This window comes from Lipotes vexillifer, unplaced genomic scaffold, assembly GCF_000442215.2.
Source record: "Lipotes vexillifer unplaced genomic scaffold, Lipotes_vexillifer_v1.1 scaffold629, whole genome shotgun sequence".
Lineage (NCBI taxonomy): Eukaryota > Metazoa > Chordata > Mammalia > Artiodactyla > Lipotidae > Lipotes > Lipotes vexillifer.
The window spans coordinates 1107838-1129232 of NW_006774188.1; the positions used below are offsets into that span (position 1 = coordinate 1107838).

At 36.5% G+C, this 21395-nt stretch overlaps 1 protein-coding gene across 3 annotated transcripts in view; it reads right to left on the reverse strand.

Annotated features, from left to right (window-relative positions):
- GPHN (gephyrin) overlaps window positions 1-21395 on the reverse strand; it is a 618338-nt gene that overhangs the window by 350967 nt on the left and 245976 nt on the right. For 2 of the 3 annotated variants that reach the window (XM_007449022.1, XM_007449020.1), the window contains exon 4: window positions 596-688. The exons of the other annotated variant lie outside the window; for it this stretch is intronic. In XM_007449022.1, coding sequence (XP_007449084.1) covers window positions 596-688 — 93 coding nt within the window. The remainder of the gene's footprint in view (window positions 1-595; window positions 689-21395) is intronic. 3 annotated transcript variants of the gene reach the window in all.

The following is a 21395-nucleotide window of genomic DNA, read 5'->3' on the forward strand; positions in this document are numbered from 1 at the left end:
CCTAATTTTTTTTCCTGTGCAAGGTTGAAGGTGATTCTTGTGGCATGAAGCCTAGAGATTAATTCTGCCTTTTGGCTTATTAAATTCTGCATTTAAATTCACATTTAAAATTATGGAATATATAACTTTCTCATCAAATACTATAAAATTGGTATAAATATGCTATTGCAGTCATCCTACTTGAGACCAATGACAAGGGTATCTCAAGATAAATCAGAAACATTTTGAATTAATTAACAAAGCACATCAGACCAGATGCCATGCTGAGTCAGAGCTCTGCTATTACCTACTTTGGTAATATGCCTGAAATTCAGCCGATACCACAGACCACTGAGCAAATGCAGGATTACCTTCTGGACCAGTTCAATCTTCCTCATTTTAGATAATTTCTAGTTTAAGTCCAAAGAAAAGAAGTCAAGAAAGTTTTTTTTTTAATATAATGATTCTCCCACAGCAAAATGTTCACATTCTTAGAACCACAGTTCTCTTGTTCTGTCTAGCAAAATTACATAAATCATATAAAAATAATAAAAAGGATTAAAAATAACATGAATAGTCTACTCATTGAATATCAGAAAAGCATATACTATCTCACCTCTGGAGTGACATCTCGTGGTGCAAACCCTGTTCCTCCAGTTGTTAGTATCAAATTAAGTTCCTTTTCATCACACCAATCTACGAGGGTTTCCTGAAAGAAAACAATAATATTTTCACATGCAGAAGGACTTGCCTGCCTACTCAAAACATTCACATACTGAAATACTTCGTATACAGTGAAGAAACAGATTCTTTTCAACACTCATTAAGAAAAATGTGAAGCACAATTCATGGAACAGTTTCCACTGTTAATCAAAAGACACTGCAGTTTGGGGTATGCATTTTATTCATTATAGAAAATGATGCAACCATCATATTCTTGAAAGTAAATGTAACACAGGAAATAGCATAAATAGTTTATAATTAATGTTCAATATGTATTTAAATGGCATGTCTGACATCTTGCCAGCCACTCAAAATATATTCAGGTTAAAAAAATTGAGCACTATTTCTAATTATATGATCTCATTATTTAATAAGTATAGCAATCCTGTCAGGTAAATATTCATACTTCAATTTTATATTTAAGGAAACAGACTCATTGGTTTTTTTCATTAATAGACTCAGAGAGATCAAGAAATATACTTGCTCATGGGCTAACAAACTAGAAGGGGAAAAAGCTAGAATTTAAACTTAGAGCTGTTGGACCCTCAACAGATGTTCCTCTATATTTTACCTATGATTGAGTCAATATTTTTTTTCCCTAAGTTTCAAGTGGTTTAGGAAAGTTTTACATTTTTCAGGATTTTATTTTACATAGCTGCCTTAAAGGAAAGGTGTAGGAATAAATGATTGGTTAAAGTTTCTTTTTCCACACCAATATTATGACACTTAGTTGAGATTAGAATTACATACCATAAAATTTTGGAGTTGGTAGAGACCTTAGTAGATTTGTCTATTCATTTTACAGATAAGACAACTGAAGTACAATGTGGTTAAATAATTTACTCAAAGTTACCCAGCTAGTTTGTAAAGAAGTGGGACAAGGATCTCTGCTTATTCTATTGCTAGTTCTATTCATCCATCCTACATTTTGGCTATTTATTAAAAAGAACTATTAAGTGCTCATTTAAATTATAATTAAATATTTGCTTTGGTATTTTATTGTTTCATTACCTTTATACAATTCAGGTCCAAAACTTAATAATACAATTATATCATTTATGTACTGATAATTAGATGTGAAATACCAGTAGCAGGCTGATGTCTATATGTAAAATACAATGTCCTCAGTTCTCTAATTCATCAGTGAGACAAAATGCATGATAATTATTCAGAAGGACAATTCAGGATTTTTAAATGATTTTTTTCCCTTTCCTCACTCATTTTTATTTCATCCTGGTATCATAGGAATGGAGAGCGCAAAACTCCAAACGAAGGAGATTTTTTTCCCCTGCTGTGATTAATTAATGGCAACAAACTATTTTTAAAAAGACATAAAATATAGACTACTAGATCCTAACTGAAGAACTCCCACCACTGATATAGTTATAATTTTTTTCTGAGGAAAGCTCACACACACAAAAAATCAATGGTTAATCTACAAACAATAAATGCTGGAGAGTGTGTGGAGAAAAGGGAACCCTCTTGCACTGTTGGTGGGAATGTAAATTGATACAGCCACTATGGAGAACAGTACGGAGGTTCCTTAAAAAACTAAAAACAGACTACCATATGACCCAGCAATCCCACTCCTGGGCATATACCCTGAGAAAACCATAATTCAAAAAGAGTCATGTACCAAAATGTTCACTGCAGCACTATTTACAATAGCCAGGACACAGAAGCAACCTAAGTGTCCATCGACAGATGAATGGATAAAGAAGATGTGGCACATATATATTACTCAGCCATAAAAAGGAATGAAATTGAATTACTTGTAGTGAGGTGGATGGACCCAGAGTCTGCCATACACAGTGAAGTTAAGTCAGAAAAAGAAAAACATACACCATATGCTAACACATATATATGGAATCTAAAAAAAAAAAAAAAAGATTCTGAAGAACCTAGGGGCAGGACAGGAATAAAGACACAGACACAGAGAATGGACTTGAGGACACGGGGAGGGGGAAGGGTAAGCTGGGACAAAGTGAGAGAGTGGCATGGACATATATACACTACCAAATGTAAAACAGATAGCTAGTGAGAAGCAGTCGCATAGCACAGGGAGATCAGCTCGGTGCTTTGTGACCACCTAGAGGGGTAGGATAGGGAGGGCGGGAGGGAGACGCAAGAGGGAGGGGATATGGGGATATATGTATACGTATAGCTGACTCGCTTTGTTATACAGCAGCAACAAACACAACAATGTAAAGCAATTATACTCCAATAAAGATGTTAAAAAAACAAAAACAAACAAACAAAATCAATGGTTATTATAATAAAGGTGATTATGTGGTGGTTTCACAAATCAAACTTAAAATTTCCATTGTTTTGCTCTTCTATTTATTTAGAAATTACAAAAGCAAAAATACTCATCATTCTAAGTAGTTATTATTTCTGGTCTATAAAAAAATACATAGTTGACTCCATAACTCAGCAATGAGATGAACTGATCTTGTCTTCCCACTAATAGACCTTAGAAACTTTAGGTTTCTTTGTAATATCCCATATTACTGAAGTGTTTGTGCCACAGCATTGTAGTCTTTGACCACACCTCCATTTGTATCAGATCTTGATAAAAAGTGATGTGAAATCCAACTTGTATCAACAAAACAGCTCAAGCACTAAAAAAAAAAAAACTATATCAAATACTAATTTTCAGTATTGTCAATACCAAGAGGGCAATTCAAACTTTTCAAATTTCAAGATGCCAATAAAAATAGTCAAAATAGTCCCTTTAGAGTGAAGAATGCTATTGTTTGGCAACAGGCAATAATTCTTATAACATATTTCATCCATTGATTAAGTGAACATTTACTGAGGACCTATATCATGTCTTAGGTGTTAAGAGTTAAAAAATAAGTGAAAGACTGACCCTGGTTTTAAAGAGCTCATAGTCCAGTAATGGTTCTCAACTTTGGTTATACACTGGAATTATCTGTGGAGCTTGTAAAAATACTGATGCTTGGGTCTCATTTCTGGGGTACAGCTTGGAAATTGGGATTCTAAAAAGCTTTCCAGGTAATTTTAAAATGCTGCCAACCAGTTGAGAACTACTAGCTTAAAGAGACAATAAGTTCAGTTATCTGAAGGTGAACTTCACAGCTAACCCAACTGGGTGGGCCCACAAAGATGTCATAGCTTAAGATTAGTTGCACCATAGGAATATTACTTGAATTTTTCTATTCCCAGGATGGATAACTGATAACACATACTCTATAGATTTTCTTTCATTTAAATAAAATTTGGTATCTTGAGCTCAGTTAAGGATATGTTCTAGTATTTGAAAAGTAATATTTTGTTGTCCAAAGTAGCTGTGTGATGTACCACAGTTTTTCAACTGAGCAAAAATCTTAGTTAGGATTGTGGACTTTTAAAAGAAAATAGCAATCTTATCATTCACTCAGCTGGTCTCCAAAACATAAGGATTCTTTCTCAACCGTTAATATAAAATACGAGTATTCCAGACACCTAGTGGTCATATACTTATTTAACACATCAGTTCGTTTATTTAACAATAAAGTGCCTTTTATTCAGGCACTTCACGAGATAACAGGGATCCAAAGACAAATAAGGCCCTGGCCTCAAGGATTTAGTCAAGTATAGGTGCTGTAGTCTAGTCAAGAACCTTGCTACTAAAAGTATGATCTGAAGACCAGCAACATTTGTTTTACCAGGGAGCTTGTTAGAAATATAGAATCTCAGGTCCCATCCAAGACTTACTGATTCAGGATCTGCAATTTTAGAAAGACTCCTCAAGGTGCTATATATGCACATTAAACTGGACTAAGCCAAACTTTCTAACCATGTACCACTCAGGATATTGTGAGTCTTACTCTTCTATCATGTTAGATCACCTGAAGGCAATTTATCTCATCATATATGTTTCTGCACCTATAAGATACCTTTCATTTTGAGATATACCTTAATATCTGGCTGCTATTATGTCACTGAGGTAGTATGTCATTGAGGATTTCTACATGAACCATCGTTATGAAAAATTCCTCTGCATCTGTTGCAAAACTGAGGCTGAAGACATTGTCTATTTTAATGGTTATTTTTCCTTACATAAAAGGTATTTCTTTAAAAATTTACTGACTTGAGCTTACAAGGTTAGCACAGTAGAATCAAGTTGTAACAAAGAATTTCTGCGTCTCCATATCTAACAGAAATCAACAACAACAACAACAAAAAAGAGTAAAAACCAGAGGAAAAAACTTCCACCAGCAATGATCAAACGGGGAAAAATATACAGCTTTATGTCATAAATCTCAAAAGTTGGGTGGTCAACGACAGAAATAAATGGTCTTTGAGAAGCATACTGCAGCAGGGTTGAGGCTCATAATGCTGTTCTGGCTCCCAAAGAAGTCATAATGGTGAATTATCCGAATCATAAAAATTCTCACTAATACCTTCAAATCTACAGAGATGTAAACCGAAAGAAACTATCTTTTCATCTTGAAAGCAGCTGCTGTGAGAAACAAATGAAACAAGGTGTTGAATCTCTGTGATCAAGTTGAAGGTTCCAGGAACAAATGCACACTGAATTGGGGAACTAATCTGAAACCCAATGATATCCCCACATAAACAGTGAGTTAAACCCTTATCTAGGTAGAAAAACTCTAGTACTGGACATTTAAAAAAATCTCACAGAGAAAAACAGAGCATTCCATAAAAGACGACATGTTGTCTCTGTTCTCTCGCTTCCTCTATTTTCCTTTGTGCAAGTCTGTCAAGATCTGATATACTCTGGGCTGACTTCATCTTTCTTCCTACGTCTCTGCAATGGTTTATAAAATAAGCTCAGATTGAAGACTGGATATTGTTCAAGCAGGTTTTCTTTCTTTCTTTCTTTCTTTTTTTTGCTGTACGCGGGCCTCTCGCTGTTGTGGCCTCTCCCGTTGCGGAGCACAGGCTCCGGACGCACAGGCTCGGCGGCCACGGCTCACGTGCCCGGCCTCTCCGCGGCATGTGGGATCTTCCCGGACCGGGGCACGAACCTGCGTCCCCTGCATCGGCAGGCGGACTCTCAACCACTGCACCACCAGGGAAGCCCTCTCTTTCTTTTTTTTGATAACCATAAAATAAACAGAAATTTGAAGACAAGGAGAGGGTAGTTAGAAGGAAATGTAACAGTGCTAGCTTCCTTATCTTTCAACCAACGCTAAGGTTTAAAAAGTTAAAACTATGACTGTAACCTATTAATGATTTTCCTGATTTTTTTTAACTTTAGAGAGATCTCTGTTTAGCAAATAATATCTCTTGTAATATGCTCTTTTCATTCATTTTCTTTCCCTCTGTTTAAATGAAATAAAATGCTATTCTGTATTAACTTTAGAGAATTATCCTAATTTCATATAGCTGCATCTTTTACTCAATTAAACATTCATTCATCCATTCTTCTACCTGTAATATAGACACAGAAAGATGTTAGAACGTTTTACAATTAATCTTAATAATAATTATTTCTGGGTAATTAGATTTGAAGTGCATTTTATTTTTTACTCTTTTTATTTTAGTCTTTTTGTATTTTTGGAATTCTTTATAATTCCCATGTATTATTAAAAACTAAAGGGATTTAAAAAATTTAATTTTCTGTCCTGTTTCAGGAACTAACATAGTGTTGTAAGTCAATTATACTTCAAAAATAAACAAACTTAAAGAAAGAGAGATCAGATTTGTGGTTATCAGAGGCAAGGGGTGGTGGGAGGGGGAATTGGATAAAGGTGGTCAAAAGGTACAAACTTCTAGTTATAAGATAAATAAGTACTAGGGATATAATGTACAACGTGATAACTATAACTAACACTGCCATACATTATATATGAAAGATGTTAAGAGAGTAGGTCATAAGAGTTTTTATCACAAGGAAAAATTTGTTTCTATTTCTTTCTATTCACTAAACTTATTGTGGTAATCATTTCATGATGTATGTAAGTCAAGTCATTATACACCTTAAACTTATATAGTGCTGCATGTCAATTGTACCTCAATAAAACTGGAAGAAAAAAATGGATTCTTCTGGTATTAGTTCTTCATTCTGGTAGCTAGTACTTTAATGTCTCATTTTCCCCTCATTATGAGCCAGATGAGAAACAAATTTTATACTTAACAACAACTCATGTATTATTGTGGAAGATTAAATATGGCCACATATTCTTTATTAGTCCTCCTATCAAGAGGTGGAATGTATTTCTACAACCTTTGCATCTGGACTGCACTTATGACTTTGGCCAACAGAATGGGGCAGAAGTCATGGTGTGTGAGTTCTGAAGCCTGTGTCTCAAAAGGCCTCACAGTTTCTGCCTTCACTCTTTTGGTATACTTCTATTAACATGATAGGAAGCCCAGGCTAAATCATGGAATGGTGAGAGATGATGTGGAGAGAAAAGCCTAGCAAAACAGATAGCAGCAAGGCCCTAGACGTCTGACTGAGGCCATGTTAGATTCTCTAGCCATAGCTGAGCTAACGAATTATTTCAGCCACATGAGTGATTCCAGGTAAGACCAGATGATACACCTACCTGAGACCAGCAAATCTACAGATTTGTGAGAAATACTAAGTCATTGTTGTTTTAAGTCACTAAGTTGTGTGGTGGGTTTTGTTTTGTTTTGTTTTTTTGCGGTATGCAGGCCTCTCACTGCTATGGCCTCTCCCGTTGTGGAGCACAGGCTCCGGACGCGCAGGCTCAGCAACCATGGCTCATGGGCCCAGCCGCTCCACGGCATGTGGGATCTTCCCGGACTGGGGCACGAACCCGTGTCCCCTGCATCGGCAGGCGGACTCTCAACCACTGCGCCACCAGGGAAGCCCCCTTGTGGTGGTTTTTAATGCAACAAATACAGTACAGATAACTACTTTCATAATTAGCATTTTTGCATACTTCTCTTTCTCTGGCTATTTCCAATTTATATCTTATTAGTCATAAGTTTATAAAAACTTTATAATAAATTTCCAAATGGCTTTGAAAGTGAACTTGACGTGAGTTACATTTAAATAAACTGGCATAAACTGGCATAAAGTCTCATGAAAATGATTGTATCATTTAATTATTCAGTTTAAGAAACATACCAATGCCTAGTATGTGCAGGAAAATGTAGGAATGTGGGGGAAAAAAAAACCATGACAAATGTCCTTGATATCAAAGAGCTCAGAGGTATGAACAAATTAATATAGTATGGTACATCAATATATCATGGTTAGTGCTATGAAAGAGGGATGCCCATGTTAAGGAAAGTTTTTTACAGATATTACATATTTATGAATATATAACAGTTTCTCTACCATAACTAGGATGAAAACTATCACTAAAGAGGTTTTTAGCAATACTTTTCTCTTGCCCAAGAGTGAAAAACCCAATAAAGAGAAAAATGGGACAGAAAGAGATATGAGGAAGTAAGTTTAGACAAGCCATCTTTCTCTATGTCCGCCCGAAGTCGCATACTCATCTAGATCTAAATCTAAAATAATACATTTTCTTCTTTTCTCTACATTTATTGATAGAAACATGAATCACTGAATTAAGCAGACCTCACCAAAATAAAATCATTTGAGAAATGTTACATTTTTCTTTGGTCTACTAAAGAGTTGTGAAATAACCACCTGAAAAATTCCTATGTGTACATAATGAGACAGGGTCTTAGGGTCATCTCAGTAAAGTCTCCTCTAATGCCTCCATGCAATTTGTTCCCGGAGTGTGTTCCTATGGAAAGCACTTTTCACAGTTTAAAGAAATTTACATGTTTACATGTCTCATCTCTGAGAGTGATCTCCAAAAGGTTGATCATGAATCTCTATCAGTAAACAATTTCTGAATGTTATTTTCATAAACCACTGGAAAAGCATGTAGTATATCACACTTAAATAGAAATTTTAAAAAGATGAGATACAGATGACATAATATTTTAAATAGTTTTTCATTTTATTTTACTAAATAATGTGCAAAAAGTTCTCAACAATGTTTTTGTGAGAGCAATGTGATTAATACGCGTTATTTTAGAAAATCTTGGTTTGATATTTTGTGATATGGTAATTAAAAAGTAAAAAACAGTTTTAAAATATAAGTAGACTGAAATGGAAGAAGTACTTTACCTATATTTACTAAATCATTACACAACATTTATTTTTCAATCTCATCCACCAAACACGCAAGTGCCTTTTTGAAATGGGGTTAATAAATTTCCATCTTTTATATTAATTAGTTGTTTCTACAAAATAATTGGAAGATGTTACTTTGAAAATACTAACAAATAGGTTCAAAATCCACTAAAATTCTTCAAATGGAAAATTTTTAAATCGGTTAGAATTTTGTTTCCTAGATGTTTTAAACTCTGCAGTTACTAGTTTTTATAAATGACACAGTATCATTTCCACTAACAAAATAACTTAATCTGAACAATTTTAAATATCCAAGTATCTTAAGCATGTTTTAATATTTTAGGAAAATTTTCTTAAGTTCTTCTTTCACGTCATTTTTTTCAAGTTGTCTCCTGAATTGTTTTAACTTCTCATTTATTAAGCAGATCCTCCCATTCCTTGTCCATTAGTATCACCTTATCTGTATTCATGTATTATCTGAGCTTAAAATCTCTTTCTCTGGTCCTTTTTTGGCTTTGTCAATCTACTCCAAGCCACTTTAAAATTAATATTCTAAAATATATTTCCTTAAAACTTTTTAAAAATAACATTTCTTCATTGGAGAAAACAGCAACACATTTTCTAAATATTTGTTAACATAGCTGAAGCTTTCACTAAGCTCTTAAAAAAGTAAATGCAAACAATAGGTATCATCTATTAGACTAAACAGCACAGCAAGTGATTAAAATGAGAAGTATAAGGGTTTCTGAGATATTTGGGGGGGGGGTTGTAGAGATAAAAAGGAAGCAGGTGGCTTTATCCAAGGAGTATTCATCCATAATTTTTCATACATTTATATTTTCCATTTCCATGTATATGAACATTATATGCATTCAAAACATCTATTTTTTAAAATATATATATGTGTTGGACTTCCCTGGTGGCACAGTGGTTAAGAATCTGCCTGCCAATGCAGGCATGGGACATGGGTTCGACACCTGGTCCAGGAGGATCCCACATGTCACAGAGCAACTAAGCCCATGCACAACTACTGAGCCTGCGTGCCACAACTACTGAAGTCCACATACCTAGCAACTAGAGCACATACTCAGCAACAAAGAGTAGCCATGGTAATGAGAAGCCTGCACGCTGTGGTGAAGAGTGGCCCCCGATCGCCGCAACTAGAGAAAGCCTGCGTGCAGCAACAAAGACCCAACGCAGACAAAAATTAATTAATTAATTAAATATATATATATATATATATATATATATATATGCATGTTTACATAATCCTTAGGACATCTCTTATGTAGAGAATATCCCAAAACTAAGATTTGTTGCATTTCAAATTATCATTCGTTATTCTCTTACACCCACAAAAAATGTCAACCCAGGTGCTATTTCAGGCTAATTGTACCTTCTCCCTTGTAAGAAAGTGAGGGCTGTTCTTTTATTCAAGTTGTCTGATTCTTAACCCCTGGACCAATTTCAATTTACTTCTATACATTTAGACACCAAACACTATATAGTTTTCCAATACTGTATGTACTACTTATATCTTTATTTTAAAGAATGTGAGTGATTAGAGATCTAACCATTGTTGATCTTAATTAACATAATGTAAGACCTTGCACTGATTGTGTCAAATGGTTGTGGACAGCAGATAAATATTACTTATGATAATCCTTTTCTTGTGCTGCTAAATGTCTTTTATCAATATGATTTTCTCAACCTTAACTAGGTAACAGTATATTAATCCTCTCACTGCTGAAAGAAATAGAAATGAGCAGATACAACTATATCACATGCCTAATTATTCAAGTATAAATAATTTGTGCCTGGGCATCTCCAGTGTATTGTTCTGAAAGAAGGTAACCCGGGTCCACATTCTTCAATTATCACAATAGTGTGGGAGCACTGTTACGATGAGGAATTAGTAACTTGAATTGTTTCACAGAATACCAAGGACTTGCTCCTAAAGATGGAATATCACAGATGGAAGTTAAGTATTTGGCAGAATACTTCAGACATAGCAAGGGCTGAATAAATGATTACTTTTGTTACTTTTCAACATTATTTCTGTCAGAGTTACAATGTCTAAGTATGGAATTTCTCCACAAATTAATTACCTTAGAAGATATCAGTAGAGTTCACGGTTCATGGTAATCTTCTTAGCATGAATTATGATAGGTCAAAATCGAAATGACATTTTTTAAAAGATAAACTGCAAAAGAGAATAATCAAATGATTTATAGACCTAAATGGATTTAAGAGATATGTCTTTTGACCTTTTTATCCTATTCTCCCTAAAGCCTTCACTAAGCTTAAGAGCCATATCTTGTGCATATCTGTACTCTTCAGTGATCTTATATGACACGTTACATGAATAAATTGTGATGATGCTACCAACATAAAGCTTTTCCTAAGACTGACTAGAACTCTGAAAGGACATTGAAATAAATAATAGGAAATCAAACATATTATCTCAAGATGACTTCAATAGGAAACTTTACGAATCTACCTAATATACGAAATGCAATTTCAGGCTTCCTCCAATCAGTGAAGTATTTGCTACCTAGGAAAACAGAATGGTTAAAATATGGAAAACAAACTAATAAAAAAGCTTCCCTCCAAAATTTCCATTAGGATTCTTTGTTTCCTCTCTCTAACACCATAAACAAAAATAAACTCAAAATGGATAAAAGACCTAGATGTAAGACTGGACACTATAAAACTCATGGAGGAAAAGATAGGAAGAACATTCTTTGACATAAATCACAGCAAGATTTTTTTGACCCACCTCCTACAGTAATGAAAATAAAAACAAAAATAAACAAATGACACCTAATGAAACTTAAAAGCTTTTTTTTTTAAACATCTTTATTGGAGCATAATTGATTTGCAATGGTGTGTAAGTTTCTGCTTTATAACAAAGTGAGTCAGCTATACACATACATACATCTCCATATCTCCTCCCCTTGTGTCTCCCTTCCATCTTCCCTATCCCACCCCTCTAAGTGGTCACAAAGCACCGAGCTGATCTCCCTGTGCTATGAGGCTGCTTCCCACTAGTTATCTATTTTATATTTGGTAGTGTATATATGTCCATGCCACTCTCCCACTTCATCTCAACTTACCCTTCCCCATCCCCATGTCCTCAAGTCCATTCTCTACATCTGCGTATTTATTCATGTCCTGTCCCAGGTTCTTCAGAACCAGATATATATATATATATATGTATATATATATATTTTTTTTTAAAGATTCCATATATATCTGTTAGCATATGGTATATGTTTTCTCTTTCTGACTGACTTCACTCTGTATAACATACTCTAAGTCCATCCACCTCACTGCAAATAACTCAATTTCGTTTCTTTTTATGGCTTAGTAATATTCCATTGGATATACGTGCCACATCTTCTTTATCCATTCATCTGTCGAAGGAGACTTAGGTTGCTTCCATGTCCTGGCTATTGTAAACAGAGCTGCAATGAATATTGTGGTACATGACTCATTTTGATTTATGATTTTCTCAGGGTATATGCCCAGTAGTGGGATTGCTGGGTTGTATGGTAGTTCTACTTTTAGTTTTTAAAGGAACCTCCACAATATTCTCCACAGTGGCTGTATCAATTTACATTCCCACCAACAGTGCAAAAGGGTTCCCTTTTCTCCACATCCTCTCAAGAATTTACTGATTGTACATTTTTGATGGTGGCCACTCTGACCTATATGAGGTGATACCTCACTGTAGTTTTGATTTGCATTTCTCTAATGATTAGAGATGTTGAGCAAACTTTCATGTTTTGTTGGCAATCTGTATAACTTCTCTGGGGAAATGCCTATTTAGCCTTCTGCCCATTTTTGGATTGGATTTTTTGTTTTTTTGATATTGTACTGCATGAGCTGCTTGTAAATCTTGGAGATTACTGCTTTCTCAGTTGCTTCATTTACAAGTATTTTCTCCCATTCTGAGGGTTGTCTTTTCATCTTATTTATGGTTTCCTTTGTTGTGCAAAAGCTTTTAAGTTTCATTAGGTCCCATTTGTTTATTTTTGTTTTTATTTCCATTTCTCTAGAAGGTGGATCAAAAAGGATCTTGCTGTGATTTATGTCATAGTGTTCTGCCTATGTTTTCCTCTAAGAGTTTGATAGTTTCTGGCCTTACATTTAGGTCTTTAATCCATTTTGAATTTATTTTTGTGTATGGTGTTAGGGAGTGTTCTAATTTCATTCTTTTACATGTAGCTGTCCAGTTTTCCCAGCACCACTTACTGAAGAGGCTGGCTTTTCTCCACTGTATATTCTTGCCTCCTTTATCAAAAATAAGGTGACCATATGTGCGTGGGTTTATCTCTGGTCTTTCTATCCTGATCCATTGATCTATATTTGTTTTTGTGCCAGTACCATACTGTCTTGATTACTGTAGCTTTGTAGTAGAGTCTGAAGTCAGGGAGCCTGATTCTTCTAGCTTCATTTTTCTTTCTTAAGGTTGCATTGGCTATTTGCGGTCTTTTGTGTTTCCACACAAATTGTGAAATATTTTGTTCTAGTCTGTGAAAAATGCCATTGGTAGATTGATAGGGATTGCACTGAATCTGTAGATTGCTTTGGATAGTATAGTCATTTTCACAGTGTTGATTCTTCCAATCCAAGAACATGGTATATCTCTCCATCTGTTTGTATCATCTTTAATTTCTTTAATCAGTGTCTTATAGTTTTCTGCATACAGGTCTTTTGTCTCCTGAGGTAGGTTTATTCCTAGGTATTTTATTCTTTTTGTTACAATGATAAATGGGAGTGTTTCCTTAATTTCTCTTTCAGATTTTTCATCACTAGGGTACAGGAATGCAAGAGATTTTTGTGCATTAATTTTGTATCCTGCTACTTTACCAAATTCAATGATTAGCTCTAGCAGTTTTCTGGTAGCATCTTTAGGATACTCTATGTATAGTATCATGTCATCTGCAAACAGTGACAGCTTTACTTCTATGTTTCCGTTTTGGATTCCTGTTATTTCTTTTTCTTCTCTGATTGCTGTGGCTAAAACTTCCAAAACAATGTTGAATAACAGTGGTAAGAGTGGACAACCTTCTCTTGTTTCTGATCTTAGAGGAAATAGTTTCAGTTTTTCACCACTGAGAACGATGTTGGCTGTGGGTTTGCCACATATGGCCTTTATTATGTTGAGGTAAGTTCCCTCTATGCCTAATTTCTGGAGGGTTTTTTATCATAAATCAGTGTTAAATTCTGTCAAAAGCTTTTTCTGCATCTATTGAGATGATTATATGTTTTTCCTCCTTCAATTTGCTAATATAGTGTATCACACTGATTGATTTGCGTATATTGAAGAATCCTTGCATTCCTGGGATAAACCCCACTTGATCATGATGCATGATAATTTTAATGTGCTGTTGGATTGTTTGTTAGTATTTTGTTGAGGATTTTCGCATCTGTGTTCATCAGTGATACTGGCCTGTAGTTTTCTTTTTGTGTGAAATCTTTGCCTGGTTTTGGTATCAGGGTGATGGTGGCCTTGTAGAATGAGTTTGGGACTGTTCCTCCCTCTGTTATATTTTTGAAGAGTTTGAGAAGGATAGGTGTTAGGTCTTCTCTAAATGTTTGATAAAATCTGCCTGTGAAGCCATCTGGTCCTGGGTTTCTGTTTGTTGGAAGATTTTTAATCACCATTTCAATTTCAGTGCTTGTGATTGGTCTGTTTATAGTTTCTATTTCTTCCTGATTCAGTCTCGGAAGGTTGTGCTTTTCTAAGAATTTGTCCATTTCTTCCATGTTGTCCATTTAATTGGCATATAGTTGTTATAGTAATCTCTCATGATCCTTTGTATTTCTGCAGTGTCAGTTGTTACTTCTCCTTTTTCATTTCTAATTGTGTTGGTTTGAGTCTTCTCCCTTTGTTTCTTGATGAGTCTGGCTAATGGTTTATCATTTTGTTTATCTTCTCAAGGAACCAGCTTTTAGTTTTCTTTGTCTTTGCTATTGTTTCCTTCATTTCTTTTTCATTTATCTCTGATCTGATCTTTATGATCTCTTTCCTTCTGCTAACTTTGGGGTGTTTTGGTTCTTCTTTCTCTAATTGTTTTAGGTGTAAGGTTAGACTGTTTATTTAAGATGTTTCTTGGTTCCTGAGGTAGGACTGTATTGCCACAAACTTCCCTCTTAGAATTGCTTTGCTGCATCCCATAGGTTTTGGGTTGTGGTGTTTTCATTGTCATTTCTTTCTAGGTATTTTTTGATTTCCTCTTTGATTTCCTCAGTGATCTCTTGGTTATTTAGTAGTATATTGTTTAGTCTCTATGGTTTGTACTTTTTATAGGTTTTTTTCCTGTAATTGATATCTAGACTCAAAGCCTTGTGGTCGGAAAAGATACTTGATACGATTTCAATTTTCTTAAATTTACCTAGGCTTGATTTTTGTCCCAAGATATTATCTATCCTGGAGAATGTTCCATGAGCACTTGAGAAGAAAGTGTATTCTGTTGTTTTTGGATGGAATGTCCTATAAATATGAATTAAGTCCATCTTGTTTAATATATCATTTAAAGCTTGTGTTTCCTTATTTATTTACATTTTGGATGATCTGTCCATTGGTGAAAGTGGGGTGTTAAAGTCCCCTACTATGATTGTGTTACTGTCGATTTCCCCTTTTATGGCTGTTAACATTTGCCTTATGTATTGAGGTGCTCCTATGTTGGGTGCATAAATATTTACAATTGTTATATCTTCTTCTTGGATTGATCCCTTGATCATTATGTAGTGTCCTTCTTTGTCTCATGTAATCGTCTTTATTTTAAACTCTATTTTGTCTGATATGAGAATTGCTACCCCAGCTTTCTTTTGATTTCCATTTTCATGGAATATCTTTTTCCATCCCCTCACTTTCAGTCTGTATATGTCCCTCGGTCTGAAATGGGTCTCTTGTAGACAGCATATATACGGGTCTTGTTTTTGTATCCATTCAGCCAGTCTATGTCTTTTGGTTGGAGCATTTAATCCGTTTACATTTAAGGTAGTTATCAATATGTATGTTCCTATTACCATTTTCTTAATGTTTTGGGTTTGTTATTGTAGGTTTTTTCCTTCTTTTGCGTTTCCTGCCTAAAGAAGTTCCTTTACCATTTGTATTAAAGCTGGTTTGGTGGTGCTGAATTCTCTTAGCTTTTCCTTGTCTGTAAAGGTTTTAATTTCTCCATCAAATCTGAATGAGATCTTGGCTGGGTAGAGTAATCTTGGTTGTAGGTCTTTCCCTTTCATCACTTTAAATATGTCCTGCCACTCCCTTATGGCTTGCTGGGTTTCTGTAGAAAGATCAACTGTTAACCTGATGGGGATTCCCTTGTATGTTATTTGTTGTTTTTCCCTTGCTGCTTTTAATATGTTTTCTTTGTATTTAATTTTTTATAGTTTGATTAATATGTGTCTTGGTGCATTTCTCCTTGCATTTATCCTGTATGGGACTCTCTGTGCTTCCTGGACTTGATTATTTCCTTTCCCATATTAGGGAAGTTTTCAACTATAATCTCTTCAAATATTTTCTCAGTCCCTTTCTTTTTCTCTTCTTCTTCTGGGACCCCTATAATTCCAATGTTGGTACATTTAATGTTGTGCCAGAGGTCTCTGAGACTATCCTCACTTCTTTTCATTCTTTTTCTTTATTCTGTTCTGCGGTAGTTTTTTCCATTATTTTATCTTCCAGGTCACTTATCTGTTCTGTCGCAGTTATTCTGCTACTGATTCCTTCTAGAGAATTTTTAATTTCATTTATTGTGTTAGTCATCATGGTTTGTTTGCTCTTTAGTTCTTCTAGGTCCTTGGTAAATGTTTCTTGTATTTTCTCCATTCTATTTCCAAGAGTTTGGATCATCTTTTCTATTATTACTCTGAATTCTATTTCAGGTAGACTGCCTATTTCCTCTTCATTTGTTTGGTCTGGTGGGTTTTTACCTTGCTCCTTCATCTGTTGTGTGTTTCTCTGTCTTTGTATTTTGTTTAACTTACTGTGTCTGGGGTCTCCTTTTCTCAGGCTGCTGGTTCGTAGTTCCCGTTGTTTTTGGTGTCTGCCCCCAGTAGCTAAGGTTGGTTCAGTGTGTTGTGGAAACCTCCTGGTGGAAGGGACTGGTGCCTGTGTTCTGGTGGATGAGGTTGGATCTTGTCTTTCTTGTGGGCAGGGCCGCATCCAGGTGTGTGTTTTGGGGCTCCTGAGACCTTAATATGAGTTTGGGGAGCCTCTCTGCTAACGGGTCAGGTTGTGCTCCTGTCTTGTTAGTTATTTGGCATAGAGTGTCCAGCACTGTAGCTTGCTGGTCATTAAGTGGAGCTGGGTCTTAGCATTGAGATGGGAGATCTCTGGGAGAACTTTCGCTGTTTAATATTATGTGGAGCCCAGACGTTTCTGGTGGACCAATGTCCTGAACTCAGATCTCCTACCTCAGAGGCAAAGGCCTGACACCCGCCCAGAGCGCCAAGACCCTGTCAGTCACATGGCTCAGAAGAAAAGGGAGAAAAAAGGAAAGAAAAAAGAAATGAAAATAAAGTTATTAATATTAAAAAATTATTAAAAATAAAATAATTAAAGTTATTAAAAAAATGGAAAAAATAGAATGAAAGAAAGAAGAGAGGAACCAAACCAAAAAACAAATCCACCAATGATAACAAGTGCTGAAAACTATAGCAAAAAAACAAACAAACAAACAAAATGGACAGATAGACCTTAGGACAAATTGTAAAAGCAAAGCTATACAGATAAAATCACACAAAAAAGCAAACATATATATACACACTCACAAAAAGAGAAGAAAAAACATATATATATATATGTATTTTTTTTTTAAAAAAAGGAAGAGAGCAACCATAGCAGTAAACAAATCTACCGATGATAAGAAACTCTAAATACTAAACTAAGATAAACATAAAACCAGAAACACATTAGACACAAAAAGCAAACCCCAAGACTACAGTTGCTCCCAAAGTCCACTGCATCAATTTTGGAATGATTCGTCATCTATTCAGGTATTCCAGAGATGCCAGGTACATCAATTTCATTATGGAGATTTAATCCACTGCTCCTGAGGCTGCTGAAATTTCCCTTTCTCTTATTTGTTCGCACAGGCCCTGGGGTTCAGTTTTGGATTTAGCCCCGCCTCTGCATGTAGGTCTCCTGAGCGTGTCTGTTCTTCACTCAGAGAGGATGGGGTTAAAGTAGCAGCTGATTAGGAGGCTCTGGCTCACTCAGGTCGGGGAGAGGGAGCGGTACGGAATGAGGGGTGAGCCTGCGGCGGCAGAGGGCAGCGTGATGTTGCACCAGCCTGAGGCACGCCGTGCATTCTCCTGGCAAAGTTGTCCCTGGATCCCGGGACCCTGGTAGTGGCGGGCTGCACAGGCTCCCAGGAAGGGAGGTATGGATAGTGACCTGTGCTTGCACACAGGCTTTCTGGTGGCGGCAGCAGCAGCCTTATTATTTCATGCCCGTCTCTGGTGTCCGAGCTGATAGCGGGAGCTCGCGCCTGTCTCCAGAGCTCATTTAGGCAGTGCTCTGAACACCCTCTCCTTGCGCTCCCTGAAACAATGGTCTCTCGCCTCTTAGGCAGTTCCAGACTTTTTCCTGGACTCTCTCCCATCTAGCTGTGGTGCACTAGCCCCATTTAGGCTGTGTTCACACAGCCAACCCCAGCCCTCTCCCTGGGATCTGACCTCTGAAGCCTGAGCCTCAGCTCCCAGCCCCCACCCACCCCAGTGGGCGAGCAGACAAGCCTCTCAGGCTGGTGAGTGCTTCTTGGCACCGATCCTCTGTGCGGGGATCTCTCTGCTTTCCCCTCTGCACCACTGTTGCTGTGCTCTCCTCCATGGCTCTAAAGCTTTCCCCCTGCCCATCAGCTGTGTTCACCAGTGAAGGGCCTTCCTAGTGTGTGGAAACTTTTCCTCCTTCACAGCTCCCTCCCAGAGGTGCACGTCCCATCCCTATTCTTTTTTTTTTTTTTAACCGTACGCGGGCCTCTCACTGTCGTGGCCTCTCCCATTGTGGAGCACAGGCTCCGGAAACACAGGCTCAACAGCCATGGCTCACGGGCCCAGCCGCTCCATGGCATGTGGGATCTTCCCGGACTGGGGCACGAACCCGTGTCCCCTGCAACGGCAGGCGGACTCTCAACCACTGCGCCACCAGGGAAGCCCACTATCCCTATTCTTTTTTCTCTGTTTTTTCTTTTTTCTTTTCCCCTATCCACGGGAACGTCCAGGTACGTGGGGAGTTTCCTGCCTTTGCAGAAGTCTGAGGTCTTCTGCCAGCATTCAGTAGATGTTCTGTAGTTGTTCCACATGTAGATGTATTTCTCATGTATTTGTGGGGAGGAAGGTGATCTCCACGTCTTACTCCTCCACCATTTTGAAGGTCTCCCCCACTTAAAAGCTTTTGCATAGCAAAGGAAACCATAAACAAGATAAAAAGACGGCCCTCAGAATGGGAGACAATATTTGCAAATGAAGCAACTGACAAGGGAATAATCTCTCAAATATACAAACAGCTCATTGACCTCAATATCAGAAAAACAAACAATCAAAAAATGGGCAGGAGACCCAAACAGACATTTCTCTAAGGAAGACACACAGATGGCCAAGAGGCACATAAAAAGATACTCAACATCACTAATTATTAGAGAAATGCAGATCAAAACTACAGTGAGGTATCACCTCACACCGGTTAGAACGGGCATCATCAGAAAATCTACAAACAACAAATGCTGGAGAGGGTGTGGAGAAAAGGGAATGCTCTTGCACTGTTGGTGGGAATGTAAACTGATACAGCCACTACGGAGAACAGTATGGAGGTTCCTTAAAAAGCTAAAAATAGGACCATATGACCCAGCAATCCCACTACTGGGCATATACCTGAGAAAACCATAATTAAAAAAGACACATGAAGCCCAATGTTCACTGCAGCACTATTTACAATAGCAAGGACATGGAAGCAACTTAAATGGCTATCAACAGATGAATGGATAAAGAAGATGTGGTACATATACACAATGGAATATTACTCAGCTATTAAAAGGAACGAAATTGGGTCATTTGTAGAGACAAGGATGGACCTAGAGAGACTGTCATACAGACTGAAGTAATAAGTCAAAGAGAAAAACAAATATTGTATATTAACACATATATGTTGAATCTAGAAAAATGGTACAGATGAACTTATTTGCAAAACAGAAATAGACACACAGACGTAGAGAACAAACGTATGGACACCAAGAGGGGGAAGCAGGGGGGAGGGGGCGTGAGATGAACTGGGAGATTGGGATTGACATGTATACACTGCTATGTATGGAACAGAGTAACTACTGAGAGCCTGCTGTATAGTGCAAGGAACTCTACTCAATGCTTTTTGGTGACCTAGATGGAAGGGAAATCCAGAAGGGAGGGGATATGTGTATACATATGGCTGATTCACTTCTCTGTACAGCAGAAACTAGCACAACATGATGAAGCAACTATACCTCAACAGAGTAAAAAACAAAACAAGACAAAACAGACATATGACCAGTAGTTTGAGAGCAATTCAACATTAGGTATTCAATATATTTCAATGAGAACTAACAGGGCTTTGGAAACAGGAGAGAGAACCATTTATCACATTAGTATACTAGGTCCCCAAAGTTGTTAAAAACACCTGAGAAACAACATTCACACATAGAATACACTGCTACAGTATTTACACTGTGCTCAATTTGTGTGTGTGTGTGTTACTTGTACCATCATTCCTTTTCTACTATATATACATTTAGATTTCTAAGTCTAGGGTGGTATATTGTGGCCCACTGCTAAAGAACTCCGCAAGGTAAGGACAAATCTGCTCATCCCATGAGATAATTCCAAGAATATTTATCCCATTTTATAGAGATATCACACTAAATTTATGAGATATTTATATGACTAGCCTGATAACAATCAAAGTTTAGTAAGATTCTAGATTACAGAATCAATGTAGCCAATAGAAATATAGAAAAATGCTGCTTCCAAGGTTGAACATTTGGAATAACAATATATGTGTGGATTTGTTTACATACTAAAGATATAACAAGATCTAAGAGAAAAGGGGATGATGGCATCTTCTTCTTCGACCTTTAGCCTTAAGATTCTCAAATCTCAATGGAAAACAGTCAATATAAACTCTTGCTTCAAGGAAGCTAATTTTTTTAATGATTAATTAAAATCTTTATAGAACAAAAAAGATTGTTCTATTGTTTGTTTATAGAATATATTTGTTTTATTTTTTTAATTTCTTTTTCCTGAAGAGTATACTTTCCATACTTCAATGAGGTAATGGAAAATAATATTAGAATGAACAGCTGGGATGCTAAGAAGGGAAACATAGATGTTTATTAGAATATGGTTTTATTTTTGTTATCACTACTGGTACTCTTTCCATTCATTATCCCCTATTCATATGCTTTACCAATGTATTTTGTTCTTCTATAGTAAGAGATTTGTTTAATTAGTACTGGTAGATGGTAGTAATAAAACTCTGGTCTGTATAGATTCCCAGCTCTTTACCCATTTTTACCATGGTTTCAGAGGGCTCTTTTCTTGTCTTACACTCTTT